At 41.7% G+C, this 15,887-nt stretch overlaps 1 protein-coding gene across 1 annotated transcript in view; it reads left to right on the top strand.

Annotated features, from left to right (window-relative positions):
- Positions 1-1,679, top strand: part of LOC137629680 (trafficking protein particle complex subunit 13) — a 63,409-nt gene extending 61,730 nt beyond the window's left edge. Inside the window, exon 10 of the mRNA XM_068361237.1 lies at positions 357-1,679. Coding sequence (XP_068217338.1) covers positions 357-497 — 141 coding nt within the window. The 3' untranslated portion in view covers positions 498-1,679. The remainder of the gene's footprint in view (positions 1-356) is intronic.
- Positions 1,680-15,887: the final 14,208 nt, after the last annotated feature.

The following is a 15,887-nucleotide window of genomic DNA, read 5'->3' as shown; positions in this document are numbered from 1 at the left end:
CATGCTTGGAATGTTAGTTGCCCCACAGATAATTTTATGAATATTTTCATGCACTTAGATTGGTGATTTATTAGTATGGTAATTACAAAGTAAACACTGAAATAATAACCCACAATTGTAGGTTCTTTTAAGCATAGAAAGAATAATGGGCATTATTCAAATGTCCAGGTTTGTTCCCTCTCAGATTTCACTTGACTTTCTTTTTCTGTTCTGCCACAAACTGAGTACCATGTCTCATGGTATTAGCTATAAAGTGCCTTGTATGTTTATCTGAATTCCTGGCTCAAGTTCAGTTTTGAATTCTCAGTAATTTTTAGCCTAAAATGTGGCCTTTAATTTGCTCTTTCTCATTTCAGACAATAGCTGGAGTTCGCCTCACTGACACTTTCCTCAAGCGTACGTACAAGTATGAAAATCTTGCACAAGTCTTCGTCAATAATGAAAAATCAGAGGAGAAACAAGCTTTCTTCTCCTCTTGGATGAACTTTGGTGCATAAAACTATAGTTCTGGATTTTCTGTTCAGACACGTAAAAGCCTAATTTCTCTTGTTACCAGCGCATTGAGTAATTACTAATTGAATGTTTTATTCATGATACTGTTGGCTGCATGTTATGAAGGTTTTTTTTTTAGTGAAACGGTATGAACTGATACACTATTACGGTATTGATAATAAATATTTAAATAACTGCATTTATGACTATTGCTTTGCTAAAGAAATGGTAATGAATAATTTTTATACGACAGATTTCAACAAGAATATTCCAATACCTCAATGGAATATAGATCATCACAAAGCCAGTTAACAACTTCATTGAGGCTGTTACTACCCCATAAATGAAAATTCACAAGATTTTTATTCAATATATCATATTGCATATATTTTTTAGCTATCTTTTGACATTTACTGGGGATACATAACAGAGATACCCATGGATGTATAATATCTGCAATTAGGAGCAGCCCCCTTAATAACACTCCGAGACCTCCATTTCCCTTTTAACCCTTTTACCCCAAGGTATTTGGAACTTTCCAACCCTTGACCCCCAGGCATTTTTTTTTCCAAGCACATTTTTCAGTATATTTGTTTTAAATTGCTCTAATAGCCTTAGTTTTTTGTCATAGAGAGGTCAGGTTGGTCTCATTCTTTTGGAAAATGCCTTAAGTTTCTCAAAAAATTATCAAAAATATGCAAAAAAAAAAAAGGACGTACCGGTACGTCCATGGGGGTAAAGGGATGAGTTTTGTGAAACGTACCAGTACGTCCTTTGTGGGTGAAAGGGTTAAATTAACGAAAATTTCTCTATCTTTACGTATGAACATTAACAGTATACTGTAATAGACACAAAAGCTGTAAAATATTATTCAAATTAACGTGTTACACGTACTATATGTGTTCTAGAGGGAAGAGGCAATACCCAACCCCACGACTGTGCAAGAACGACCACAGAGCTAAAATGATTGTTTTAAGGAATGCCTGGGAATCTCCACAAAAACATGAACTCCAATAAAGTACATGTAAATTGGAATTGTATGAAATAAAATTTGTTTACAACTTTGCACTACTGTTAAGTGTTCATGTATGTATTCCAAGTTGAGTAAGGGTTGTGCTGTAATGCATTCCTTGTTAAATATTACTGTGATGTTGATTTTATTTAAAATATTAAAATTAGATTTAGAATATCGACTTTCTTACTCATATTTCCCACCAATAAATTACATTTTGAGTAATTTGAGCAATCACTGTTACTGCATAAATTTAAAATTTCCTGGGAATTTTGTTGAGGGTTTGATATGAAAAATTCGGAAACAATTTGTATTTTTCTTAACAATACAAACGGGTAGCTATTTATAGCGGATATTAATTTCGGCAAAGCGGAAAGAAGAGCCATTAGACTTTTAGCAAGGGTTAACCACCCACCTGCTAGTTAGTGGGATGAGGGGGTGGTGGCTACCCCACTTACTCACACACCTGGGCTATGAACCCACTTTGCTTGAAGGTAGGACTTCAAGGAGGACTGGTGCTGGCAGTCCAATTTGTATGAATAGCTACAGGTTTGTATTGTTAGGAAAAATTCAAATTACTTCCAAATTTGCCATTTGTTCCATCACTTAATACGAATAAATGCTATTTATAGGGGATGACTTATCCCTTAGGAGGGTAGAAGTCCTTGCCAACTGGCTTTGTGGTGACCCGGGGTTTTCCCCTTTGTGTGTTTTGCACATATCTACAGGAAACCCTACACCTCGCTAAAACCGTTCTGTGCATGGTCCGTGGCCTACACAAGCTGTGTGCTCGTGATACTAGTAATGTGACTGTCTAGGTAAGAGTTCTTCCGAGTCATACAAATCTTCAGAGGTTACCAAGACATTACCCCAATAACCCAATCGTTAGGGTATGGAGATGCAACAAGTATTTAAACAATACCAGGTTACATAAGGGAAAATGGTTTACCTGCAGATAGTTGAGGTCAGCTTTGCAGAGGACCCTAGGTGCTAAATCCCCAAGAAAGGGGAAGATGGAAAAAAGGAAGAGTCAGTCATTCTTGAACATTCATCCCAGGTAACCTTTGCCCTCTACCTTCTGCTACTTGTCCATCAAAGCTTTAAGGCATTAAGCCACTTGTTGTGCAGCCACCATAGGACCAATAGAAAAGGTTTTCATGTTCCTGTAGACGTCTTGCAGGTAGTGGGCAGTGAAGGTCGTCTGACACTTCCACGCGCCTGCATGTAGTACTTTCGCCACAGAGTAGTTTCGTTTCAACCACTGAGGAGGACCATGCACTCTGGGAGCTCGTCGACGATGGCGAAGATGGTAATGGTGTCCCTCAACAATACAGAGTGCCCTATCATGTTGATGTCAGGAGCTTTTCTTTTTCAAACCACAATCCAAGGGGGGGCGCCTCAACCCTCTTTAAATGAGTCTGTGAAAAGCACAATCTCCAGAGGTGAATAATTAATGGAACTCCCCAGATGAGGTTTTCATCATTAAGCTTCCACAGCAAGTCATCCCTCACTTCTTGTTCCACCGGAACCTGAAGATAGGCGAGATCGGTGAGGTACGAGTTTTTCCAACAACGAAAGATGCCCAGAAGATATTGCCATTGACGAGCCGGACGTTGAGTTTGTTGATACGATTGTCTAATGGAAGGACTCTCACTGCTACAGTGTCTACAGTATCAGCATTCCCAGGTACTCCATCCTTCTCTTGGGCATAAGACTTGACTTCTTCCAATTGATCACGATCCCCAGTTTGAAGAAAGAATTCTTTCTCAATCCTGGATCGACTGCCTCCTCCTTGAGAACAAAAGGATCAACCAATCGTTGAGATACCTCTGAAGATGAATCCCTTTCGAGAGGGGCCAAGACATGCAAGAGTGGACACTTACATTAACACTGTCCAAAGCACAGGGCTTTCAGCTGATTCACAAATCCTCCGAGAACGAGGTGGCGGCCAACACCCTGACCAGCAGGGTTTTGGTACAGCACTGTTTCTTCCACGAAACTGTTTAGAGAAATTGGCCGATGTCTTGTGAGACTTAGCCCAATCAGTTATCCTATGCTTCGGTGACTACTACTTCCTTCTCTTCAGGGCTACAGGCATCGTGTAAGAAGCCTCGGCAACAGGCGAGGAAAAAGATAAATTAGCACGTGAGATAATATGGGAAGGCAAATGCATACACTTCAGTTGAGGAGCACCACATCACGTGGTTCTTTTGCAGGTCGTATAACAGATGAGGATGGCGCAGCAAGGGAGGACTTCTGGACAAGCAAGTAAAGATGTTCACGTAACTACAAATCCTCATTTGGGGCAAGGTATACGTCCAAGGCTAGCCTGGGGAGCCATGTCAATGCACATAAATGGCAGGAGTATTTGCACTTCATTTAACATCTATTGAGGAACTTTAAACATCATCATCGGTGATGATGGACTGCTAAAGATTAGAATACTTGAAAAGAGAGCTTCAAAATGAAGTCAGCAGTGTAAAAAGGATGTCTGTACACAGTGACAACTGGAGGAAAATAGCTGGGTTTTTGACACCTCACTCCCTCACCTGCCAATAAAACCATCTTGTTACCAACCTTTCACAACTGTTGCAAGCTTACGTTAGAATACAACTATATGAGGGACATTGGTTTATATTTTCATAAGAACAAGCAATTTTAGTAATAATTAGAGTTCTCTTCTCAGTGATGTTTCCTGTGTTAGTTATGAGTCATAGTAATCTTTCATTGTACTTAGGTACAAACAAGCTCAGTTGGTGGAAATTTCAGGCCCACATTCAGGCAAAACTGCTGGGTCTTGTGTCAATTAATAGACAATTTCTGGATATGAGGATAAGTTACCTAGTTGCAAAGCTTTGTCTATATAACAAAATGAGGATATAGTACATCTTTCAAGCTTCCTTTACCAGAGTGCAGCTCCTCTGCCTTATGGAAGAATAAACATAGGGACCTAAGCTCTGAAATAAAAGGTCAGTTTTGGTTGCATTACATAGGCAGAAAAGGATTTTAAATTACTTGAACAAAAGCTACAGTAAATCACAAATTTTTAGTAATTTGTATTTTTCCTAACATACTTACCGAGAACTACTTTCTTAGGAGGTACCTGGAATCTCCTCTCAACCGACCAGAGTTTTGTGTAGTTTACCCTACTTCCGTTTTCTGTGAGGACTATCCCAGGCGGAAGGATACGTGCCCTGAGGCTAGTCCTGAGCCAGGTCGCGTGTTAGCTTGGGTCTCGACCCTCAGTAAGTTCTTGGATGTTAAAAATTAACTAAGGGTCAGAAAGGCACTCGGGGAAGGAAGGGAGGGCCATTACCCGAAAGTAGTTCTCGGTAAGTATGTTAGGAAAAATACAAATTTCTATACGAGAAAGTGATTGTACCAACTGTGATGTATGGATCGGAGTTGTGGGGAATGAAAGTGATGGAGAGACAGAAATTGAATGTGTTTGAGATGAAGTGTCTAAGGAGTATGGCTGGTGTATCTCGAGTAGATAGGGTTAGGAACGAAGTGGTGAGGGAGAGAACGGGTGTAAGAAATGAGTTAGCGGCTAGAGTGGATAGGAATGTGTTGAGGTGGTTTGGCCATGTTGAGAGAATGGAAAATGGTTGTCTGCTAAAGAAGGTGATGAATGCAAGAGTTGATGGGAGAAGTACAAGAGGAAGGCCAAGGTTTGGGTGGATGGATAGAGTGAAGAAAGCTCTGGGTGATAGGAGGATAGATGTGAGAGAGGCAAGAGAGTATGCTAGAAATAGGAATGAATGGCGAGCGATTGTGGCGCAGTTCCTGTAGGCCCTGCTGCTTCCTCCGGTGCCTTAGATGACCGCGGAGGTAGCAGCAGTAGGGGATTCAGCATTATGAAGCTTCATCTGTGGTGGATAATGTGGGAGGTTGGGCTGTGGCGCCCTGGCAGTACCAGCTGAACTCGGTTGAGTCCCTGGTTAGGCTGAAGGAACGTAGAGAGTAGAGGTCCCCTTTTTGTTCTGTTTCATTGTTGATATCGGCTACCGCCCAAAATTGGGGGAAGTGCCTTTGGTATATGTATGTATGTAAAAATTTGTGATTTGTTCCAACACAGAGACTTACCTCAAACTACTTTCTTAGGAGACTTACACTTTAGGAGGTGGGAGTGTCTACCTGACCTAGACCCAACAAAGCAGAACGGCTGTGAACCTAGATAGGAGACTAGGTTCCAAAGGTTGACGGAAAACGAACCGTAGGAAAACTACACAAAGAGCTCATGCTAGTGTCTAAGTACTCACCCTTAAAAAATTGCTTGCTGTTGTATCCAGTGATGAAACTGTGAATCCATGTCTTGTGCAGTCTCTACTTGGTCAAATCTCCGGGGAAAGAAGAGAAAAGAGAAGACAAGGGGAAAAGGGAAAACGAACCTGTGTCTTTTTGGTCTTGATAACCGCGATTATACCTGGGGCTTGGCCGTTAAATCGCTTGGAGCGCGGAGATGACTGTCCCTATAGAGAACCCGTCTAGAGACTTCCTCGAACATTCCTTGAGGTAGTGGGCTGTAAACGTAGATTGGTTCGACCAGGTGCCTGCCCTGAGGATCTGCGCTACTGCCATGTTTCTCTCAAAGGCAAGAGAGGTACTTATACCTCTAATGTCGTGTGGTCTGGGCTTACCTTGAAGGGGAAGACCGGCACTACTATAGGCCTTGATGATCACCTGTCGAAGCCAAAAGGAGTTGGTATTCTTAGAGATCGGCTTTCTCACCGTGCCCGTGGAGACGAAGAGGTTCTTGATACCAGGTCGGAGACTGGCAGTCCTCTCCAGATATTTCCTTATGGCCCTGACTAGACACAACTTCAAATCTTCCGGATTGCCTGACCGAGGAATTGCTGGAACAGTGAACCCTTCGAATTTCAGATCCCAGACTGCTGGATTTTGTGTTTTAGCCACAAACGTAGGAACGAACTTGAAGGAGACCTCTCGCCAACCTCTTGTGTGCGAGACTTTGTAGGACAAACCATGGATCTCGCCCACTCTCTTAGCTGAAGCCAAAGCCAACAGGAAGACCGTTTTGAGCGTGAGAGTTCTATCTACTATGTCCTTCAAAGGTTCAAATGGTGGCTCACTCAGCATTTTCAGAACTCTAGCTACATCCCATTGCGGCACCCTGGAGGCATGGGGAGGACAGGTTTGCTCAAAGCTCCTGATGAGCATAGAGATGTGCCTAGAGGAACCCAGATCAATGCCTTTCAGGAGGAAAACTTGGCCTAACGCTGCACGGATTCCCTTGATGGCTGGAATTGACATGCCCACCACGTCCCTTAGATGTACGAGGAAATCCGCAATGTCCGGAATCGAGGCTCCTAAGGGCTTGATGTTTCTGGAGGTGCACCATTTCGTGAAAGTGGCCCATTTTGCCTGGTACACCGCTGCCGATGAGTGCCTCAGATAACGGTACATTCTTTCAGCTGTTCCTGCCGAATAACCTTCTTTCCTCAGGAGCCGCTGGATAACCTCCACGCGTGAAGGTGCAGAGACCGTTGATTGTCGTGGAACCTTTGGAAGTGTGGTTGCCTTAGGAGATCTGGTCTGTCTGGCAGAGATCACGGGGGAAGGCACGCTACCTCTTTTAGATCCGCGAACCATTCCCTCTCCGGCCACCAAGGCGCTACCAAAGTCATCCTTAGATTGAGAGCCGTTCTTACTCTGTTGAGCACTTGCCTGATCAGTGTGAAGGGATTGTCCCACCTGTGTTGAAAGGCGTCTTCCAATGCCGCCTTTGGGTCTGGGACAGGAGAACAGAATTGCAGTAGCTTCGCGCCTTGTTCCTTCAAAACTGCCTCTGAGGAAGAAAGGAGTAACCAGTTGTCCAGGTAGCGAATCAGACGAATTCCCCGTTCGTGAGCCCATACGGAGACAGTCATGAAGATTCTCGTGAAGATTTGGGGTGCTGTCGACAGGCCGAAGCAAAGAGTCTTGAATTGCAAGATCTGGGTATCCCACTTCACCCGAAGGTACTTTCTGCTGGAGGGGTGAATAGGGATCTGGAAATAGGCGTCCTTGAGATCTATGGAAATCATGAAGTCTCCTTCCCTCAAGGACTCCAGGACCAACTTCGGGGTGTCCATCTTGAAGCTGGTCTTGCACACAAACTTGTTGAGGGCAGACAGATCTATGACTGGTCTCCAACCTCCCGTCGCTTTCTCCACCAGGGTCCAGGTTTCTACAGCCGCCTCGGCTGTAGAAACCTGGACCCAGTTGTAGCACCGTTTCCAATGCCCCTTTTGTTAACATAGTGGAGACTTCTTGCAAGGCCTCCCTCTTCAAGGGGTCCCTGGGGGCTAACCACTCCACCTGACTTGCTGGGATAAGAGGTGGAGGATCTGCCAGGAACGGAAGCCTATACCCCTCTTTTAACACTGTTACCGTCCATGGTTCTGCTCCGTGATTCTTCCATGCTTGCCAAAATTGTTTGAGGCATCCCCCTACCTGAGGCTTGGGCAGGAGTTGGGGGCCTCTCACCCTACCTCCTTCTAGAGGAGCAACCTGACTGTCCTCTCCTGGAAGCTGAGTGGGCTGTTCTATAGGAGGCTGGGGCTGTGGGATCGCCCCTGCGGGAGGGCTGCGAAGGCTGAGACCACAGGGACGCCGGGGCCTCTCTCCTCACCTGGTTAGGGGGGGCTCGAGACGTCGACGGTCCATCCAAAGGAGGCCTTCTGTAAGTGGGCCTCCTCATGCTATGAGGTCTGGGAGTGTTCACTTCCTTCCGTTTCAGAAGTTTCTCAACCATTTCTTCTGTCTGTTTCAGGGGAAAGAGTCCGTCACCCCACACAGGAAGGTTCCTCAAAGTCCTCACCTCCCTGTCCGGCATACGCCTGGATAATTTATTTAAGACTGTGTCCCTTCGTCGCAGAACCCAGTTGGCGGATAACGCTAGGGACTGAAAAGTTAGGAACTTCAAGGCCCGTCCTCCGGAGCTGATAAGTTCCTTCAGCAGTGCTTGGTTGGACGGAACTGCAGAGTCGGCGGAAGCTTGGAAGCCTACTAGTGTCGAGGCCCACCGGTCTAACCAAGAGGCGACGTTGACGAGATCTTTGGACATCTCCTCCAGCATCGTCACCTCCGATGGATAAAAACAGATAGGTGCTGAAGAAGCTCTGTCCTCCGAAGCTCCCTGACCTAAAACTTCCAAGGAGTCTTCCAATTTGCTGGCTCCTTGTGGCTGTCCTTCCATCCAATAGTATTTACTTTGGGACTTCAACCCCTGGAGTAACTTGGAGGAACCCTGAACCTTGGAACCTTCAGCGTTTCGTGCCATAACCTTGTCTATGTGAGGACGGCCAAGCCTCACATCTCTGGCCACAGGTAGGGCTAAGGAGGGCTTCTGTTGAACGGGCTCCTCCATCAGTCTATTAAGGCTAGACCGCCAGGCATCCTCGTCGGAAGGAAGTGGTTCCTCAATCCTGTGGTGGCGAATCAGACCAATAACCCTCCTATAAGCGGAGTCCTCCGCTGGCGCGGGCGCGGCTTCAGTGTCGCCGTCCGCGCCTTCCGTCCGAGGTTGAGGAACCGTACTGACGGGGGCCTCCGCACTAGGTTGTGGTCTGAGGATGGGCATTGCGGAGGGCGCGGGAACCTCCGTCCTCATTTGCCTTTCTTCTAGGGGGCGAGGCTTCCGTGGGTTTGCCCGACGGAGGAAGCCGTCCCTCTATATCGCTCGGCTGAGCTAACTCGACGAGGCTTCCCGTCCGAAAAGACGACTCCCTCCGCTGGGCGGGTAGAGAAGCCTGTTTCGAGGCCTTACGCCTGTCCGAAGAGCTCCTTGGGTCTTTGTGAGGGTCAACTCAATTTTGGGGGGTAGCCGACATCAACAAATGAAACAAAACAAAAAAGGGGACCTCTACTCTCTACATTCCTCCAGCCTAACAAGGGACTCAAGCGAGTTCAGCTGTTACTGCTAAGGTGCCACAGCCCACCCTCCCACATTATCCACCACAGATGAAGCTTCATAATGCTGAATCCCCTACTGCTGCTACCTCCGCGGTCATCTAAGGCATCGGAGGAAGCAGCAGGATCTCCCGTAACTGCGTCACAATCGCTCGCCATTCATTTCTATTTCTAGCACGCTCTCTTGCCTCTCTCACATCTATCCTCCTATCACCCAGAGCTTCCTTCACTCCATCCATCCACCCAAACCTTGGCCTTCCTCTTGTACTTCTCCCATCAACTCTTGCATTCATCACCTTCTTTAGAAGACAGCCATTTTCCATTCTCTCAACATGGCCAAACCACCTCAACACATTCATATCCTGTATCTACATCCTGTGAGACATCGACAAAGAGATGGATTAAAATAGTATTTTTGATAAATAGAACCCATAATTTCTCAAGATATTCATTACTTTGTATCAAATTATGATCATCCATTACTCAATACTAAAATGTCCTATATAAATCTCTTCATAAACTCAAAAGGATAACAACTGTAAATATTATTCAACAATTAAGTGGGAGCTTCAGCATTTTAAAAGGTAAGGATAGGCCAGGCCATCAAGAATGTGTTGCATATGAAAAAAAATATCTGAATTAACTTATTTAATGAAATAAAATTTCCTGCTTTAAGAAAAGCAGTTTTATAAATTACAATACAGTATTTACAGATGTACAAATCTTTTTTTCTTTTTCTTTTTTTAGCAACCATTTAAGAGTATTTTTACAGGTTGTATTCTTACACTGTACAATGTAATATATACATTATACATATTGCATTACTTAAAACTACAAATATTATGCATTTAAGAATATCACAAAAAACTAACAAAGATATTTTATGAGAACATCAACTCTGGGGGATTTAATCTATCCACATTTCCACAGACCCATAGAAGAAAAAAAAAAGTAATATAAAAAATTAAATTAAGTACAAATTATGTGAATAACCATATCTGCTCACCATAATACCATATCTGCTGATAACATCTTAGGAACTTTTCAGTAACTACCAGTGCAACCTGCAGTTTTGGAGACCAGCCTCTATATTTCACTGTTTCTCTGACTCTAGTGAACTTTTATAACAAAGTGTATTGTTTCTCAAAATAAAACCTTAAGTAGATCAATAATTACTGAACATATTCTTATTATAAATACAGTACATATTGAACATTAAAATATTAAAGAGTACCTCTAAAGTCAATCTCATAATTATATCTTCACACTTCTTATAGCATCATAATACCGGTCTTAATTCCAGCAAGTCACCTTGCGAGTCTTACCTTACCCTATAGGCCTAACCGTGATAAACCTAAATTTATAAGCCTGGTTCAAAAGGAATTTTCGTGCAACCATGAAGGTCTCTTCAAAACCCAATATCATTTAACAATTGCATTAAAATCATACATGAATAAAATCAACACACTTTCACTGGTTCAACACATGTTAAGTTCAATATAAATCTTTTATATTTAAGTACAGATACATTGAAATGTTACAGCATTGCCTACAGATTGTGTCTAAAACAATACCACTAACTACACAAGAATGACAGCTTTTCTTACATCACTTTACATAGATAGCCAATTGTAATCCAATTTCTGAAAAGTCACTTCAACCTCTGTTGTTGATGCCAAAACACATTGTGTACTACCAATTTTTGAGAGGTTTGTTTTGTTTAAAAAATAATACAAAAACCTCGAATCATTTTAACCAAAATCTTAATATAAGTTCTTGGACAAAGAAAACCATTTAATATTACAATTCTATGGAAAAATATAAAAATTGGATAAACTTAGATTTACAGCTGGACGGATTATGGGAAACATGGTTTAATATTCTAGTTTTTATTCAAGTAAGAAAAAGTAGCAAACTAAACGTTCTGGTTACCAAAGAGAGCTTAGGTGTTGGCCTTCTGGAAGAATTGTAAACATTGTAGAGGCAGTGCTTTAAGTGCGAGTGGTAGTGTAGCCTGTGATTTTAGCCTTCTGGAGGCGTTGTATATTTTAATGGAATGCAAACCAACAGTAAAATAAACAAAATTATCCGAGTGCCAAAATTATATACCGGTACTCATTTTGGGATTTTAAAAATTCATTTGTTCTACCAGACAGAATAAAAAAAATGACAGAAATCTCATTTTATAAATTGTGCATCTTTAATCATATATTTACAAACTTCTAATATTATCAGACCAAGCCTTTCAATATCTTGTCGTCTGTTTTTAAAGTTATTTAATACTGACAGGGCAATAAACACTACACGTACTGTATTGTGACTGGAATTTCAGCCTTGACAACGAAACTGAATGCAGTTCGCAACTCTTAAATGTTAAAATGAAATGATTATTTCTTGCTGTCCATCAGTACTTGAAAACTTTTATAATAATAAAAATTCTGCGCATGTGAGGCAAATTATGTTGGAAAAGTTTGAATGACCTATTTCTAAAATGTAGATATCTCCTCTAAAATAGGTAGTTCATCATACTGTATTTCATTCGATGAATTAGATAAAAACAAACACTCATGTGTGTTTTAATTTTTTCATAATCCATTGAAGTGACATGTAAGCCAAGAGATGACTATATTAACAACCAATTGGTAACAGGTTTAAAGGTAGCTCATGAATGGCAGGGGCAAGAGACAGTGACGTTTCCCTATCGAGCAGGACAATGCCCTAGAGACTAACCATATGCACATATGATCAGCGCCCAAGACCCCCTCTCCACCCAAGCTAGAACCAAGGAGGACCAGGCAAGAGCTGCTGATGACTCATCAGATAGACCTAGAGGCTCCTCTAAAACCCCATCTTTAGCTCACAAGGATGGTGAGGTTGCAGCGACCAAAGGAACTAACGAGTTTCAGCTGGACTCGAACCCCAGTCTGGCGTTCACCAGTCTCAATTTATGACGGAGATCTGTTCCTATGCAGTGGTGAAGTCAAGTTTCCTCTAAGATGGCAAGAGGAAATGAACCAGAAGAATGTCACACAACCCATCAGTACCAGCTCTCTATATCACAAATACATAACAAACCCAAACTTCAACGTAATCAGAAGAGGAACTGGATCAAATGTCACAGGAAGCAGAACTAATATAAGGCTTTAGGTTAAATGGTTACTCATGAGTGGCAGGAGTAAGAGACAGGTCAAATATTAGACTGAACACACTAATATATGACTGGCATCTAAGCCCCTACCTTCACCCAAGCTAGAACCCGGGATCACTAGGCAATGGCTGTTTAAGACTACCCAAGTAGACTTATAGGCTCCTAATAAACCCCACCCCTTGCTCACTATAGTCAATTTCTTTTAATCGAGGCAGATTTACACCAACTCGCAGGGGTGCCCTTTTAGCTCGGAAAAGTTTCCTGATCGCTGATTGGTTGGACGAAATAATTCTGACCAATCAGCAATCAGGAAACTTTTCCTAGCTAAAAGGCCACCCCTGCGAGTCGGTGCAAATCTGCCTAGATAAAAAAAATTGAGTATAGGACATGCCGCGAGTGTAACCGAAACTCAGGGACTACAGATTGCTAGTTTCTAATGTTCATGCTTGGCACATTCCACCAAATTTACTAATGCTTGATTACATTTAGTCAAAACATAATTAGTTACATTTCCTTTTCATAAACCTTTAATGTAATTCCATTCGCTTTCTGATATTTATCAGATGGAATCAACTGACTTTATTTTTTTTAAGCCAATGCTTCTTAAACAACAGTGGATCCTTTTCCTCAAATGCCAAGCTTCTCTCTTACTACAGTGAGCATGGAGTTTATCATGACATTAAAATAACACAATAACAGATCCTATTAACCCCGTTTCTAAAGAGAAAAGAAATGACTTTTTTCACAGAAACTTGGCAGTTGAAAGATCTGTAACATTTTAACAGAACACTGGAACTTTCCTGTTTAACCATATGGGAAAACAAAGATTATTAACCTAAAAGATCTTTACAAAACCAAAAGAGATACTGATAAAGTATCAGGATTGGATGTACATTTAGCAGCACTTAGACTGAGGTATGTTGGGAGGACATGCTTCTATATCATTGTTTATGAGAAAGGGAGATTAAGGTGTCCTGTTTGGTAGCATATAGTATGTGTATTTATCTCAAGCATCTTCTGTGAATTGTCTCACCATTCGTACTGTAGTTACAATCTATTTTGTGCATTCAACTTTATTCTCTTACAGCAATCATCTAAGTTGCTTGTCGATATGTTTACATTACAAACCTTGCAGTGTATGCTTCCATCTTTGTTCTAAGTGACTATACGGTAGATTCATCCTGGTTTTGTAGGTTTTTAAAAATTGCTTATGATCAGCAGTGGCACAGGATAGGTTTGTGCTCCAATGGTAAAGTTCTAAAGACCCAACAGATATAAACACGATCAGTGCCACAGACCAAGCTAGGATTAGGAAGAATCTACCGATGGCTGCAGATAATTCAGCTCAAGTAGACATATGAGCCCCTCTAGCTCATAAGGAAGATAACTTCGTGTTTACTAATGAAATCTATTAAGCCATGAGCATGGTTTCAACTTGGTACCCTCTTCTATTAACATGCTTTTTTCCCATTTGTATGGGGTAGTACAGTTGCCTCCTTTTTAAAGGACTTTGCTTTGGCTTTGGGGTAGACCGATCGCCTGCACTGCTTGACATCACTCAAGACACCGGTAGTGCATGTTCATGTGTTGTACCATTTTCCAGTGTCCTTCCCCCAGCAGTGGAGAGTCCTGGTGTGTTTAGGTCGATAGTTTGAGACATAACTTGATACCATAAGTTGCTGATGATATCAGATTGAAGAATACATGTGTTCTTAAGGCGGGTTTACGCGGTCGAATGGTTCGTCAAACGCAGCTCGACAGACAAGTGTTTGAAGCGATGTTCAAACATGTGAACGGGGTATTAGGTTGTCGAACACGCTCGTCAAACGGTTCGAAGAAAGTCTGTTCTAGCCTAATTTTTGTGGATGGGACTTCATTGTCCACAAACCTTATGCATTTGTGGTTTATCAATGGTGCATAGCATCAGAAAGCCTATGCTAACTTATGCATAAAATCTAGGAAAATGTACTTGCAGTTTATTCACCAACTGATACGTATCCTTTTGCTGACAGCTTGGGCATTATAGGCTGAGCTTCTACCCTCTCCTCTTCCTTCCTTAGACTTCACCTTCCTATGGCCTCTGCTCCCCAATCAATCTCGGACAGACTTGAGTTTGACACTTCCCAGCATTTCTTTCCATGTTCTGAATTTCATGAGGTAATTAATGACTGAATGACTTAGGTCTTAGATATAGTACTTATTGTTATAGGAAACCAATATACAAATGAAAGAAAAATATTTAGATTGTGCATTAATACTAGTGTGATAACTTTCGTAACTCCCTGACATTTTTGTCTTGAAGAAGGAATGTGGATTAAAGTTCTATTGTTCAAAAGTTACCTTCAACTATGTAACATAATGCCTTTCTACTTAGTTTTAATATCGAAGCCTTTATATAAAATCCTTAAATCCAATGTGAAATCTTCAGTTTATCATATACAGTACTGTACTGTAACATACAGTAGACATATAGCAATGCATTGAAGTTTTTTAATTCATTGAGTTTCAGCTTTGAGCAAAAGTAGTTTCAAGGATAATCAATTGGAATCTGCAATACCAAGATTTAGAATTTACATAATTCTGATCATCCTTTACATTCAGATCTTCCCGGACAGTTCCATTCTGTTCGTAATACTAGGTACTGTATGCAGTTCATTCTAATAATCAGGCCTACTCCATCATGAAGCTCAATACTACATAAAGCTCTAGAAGTTTTATTCCAGCTGTGGCCAAGTTGTGGAATGAGCTTCCTAATTGGGTACTGTAGTTGAATCGATTGAACTTCAAAAGTTCAAACATGCAGCAAATGTTTTGATGTTGAGCAGGATAACATAAGACTTCTTATAGTTTATACTGTATATGAAATATCTGTTTCAATGTTGTTACTGTTTTTAAAATATTTTATTCTAATTGTTCATTATTTCTCAGATCATTCATTTATTTCCTTATTTCCTTGCCTCACTGGGCTGTTTTTTCCCTGTTGGAACCCTTGGACTTAGAGCATTTGCTTTTCCAACTAGGGTTGTAGCTTAGCTAGTAACATCAATAATAATAATAATGATAATAATAATAATTAGGGTTGTCTGCAACCTTTATAGTAGAGGATAAAACTCCTAGAAAACAAGCATATGCAGATGATGCTACTCTCTTTGCATCAATTCCATCTCCTGAATGTAGATCTGGGGTTGTTGAATCCCTTAATAGAGATCTAGCTAAAATTAGTGCATGGTGCAAATTATGGAGCATGAAGTTGAATCCTAATAAAACTCAAAGTATGATTGTAAGTAGATCAAGAACAGTGGCTCCTCAACATCCAGATCT

The sequence above is a fragment of the Palaemon carinicauda genome, chromosome 2 (genome assembly GCF_036898095.1).
Source record: "Palaemon carinicauda isolate YSFRI2023 chromosome 2, ASM3689809v2, whole genome shotgun sequence".
Classification (NCBI taxonomy): Eukaryota; Metazoa; Arthropoda; class Malacostraca; order Decapoda; family Palaemonidae; genus Palaemon; species Palaemon carinicauda.
This window is presented reverse-complemented; position numbering and strand designations above follow the sequence as displayed.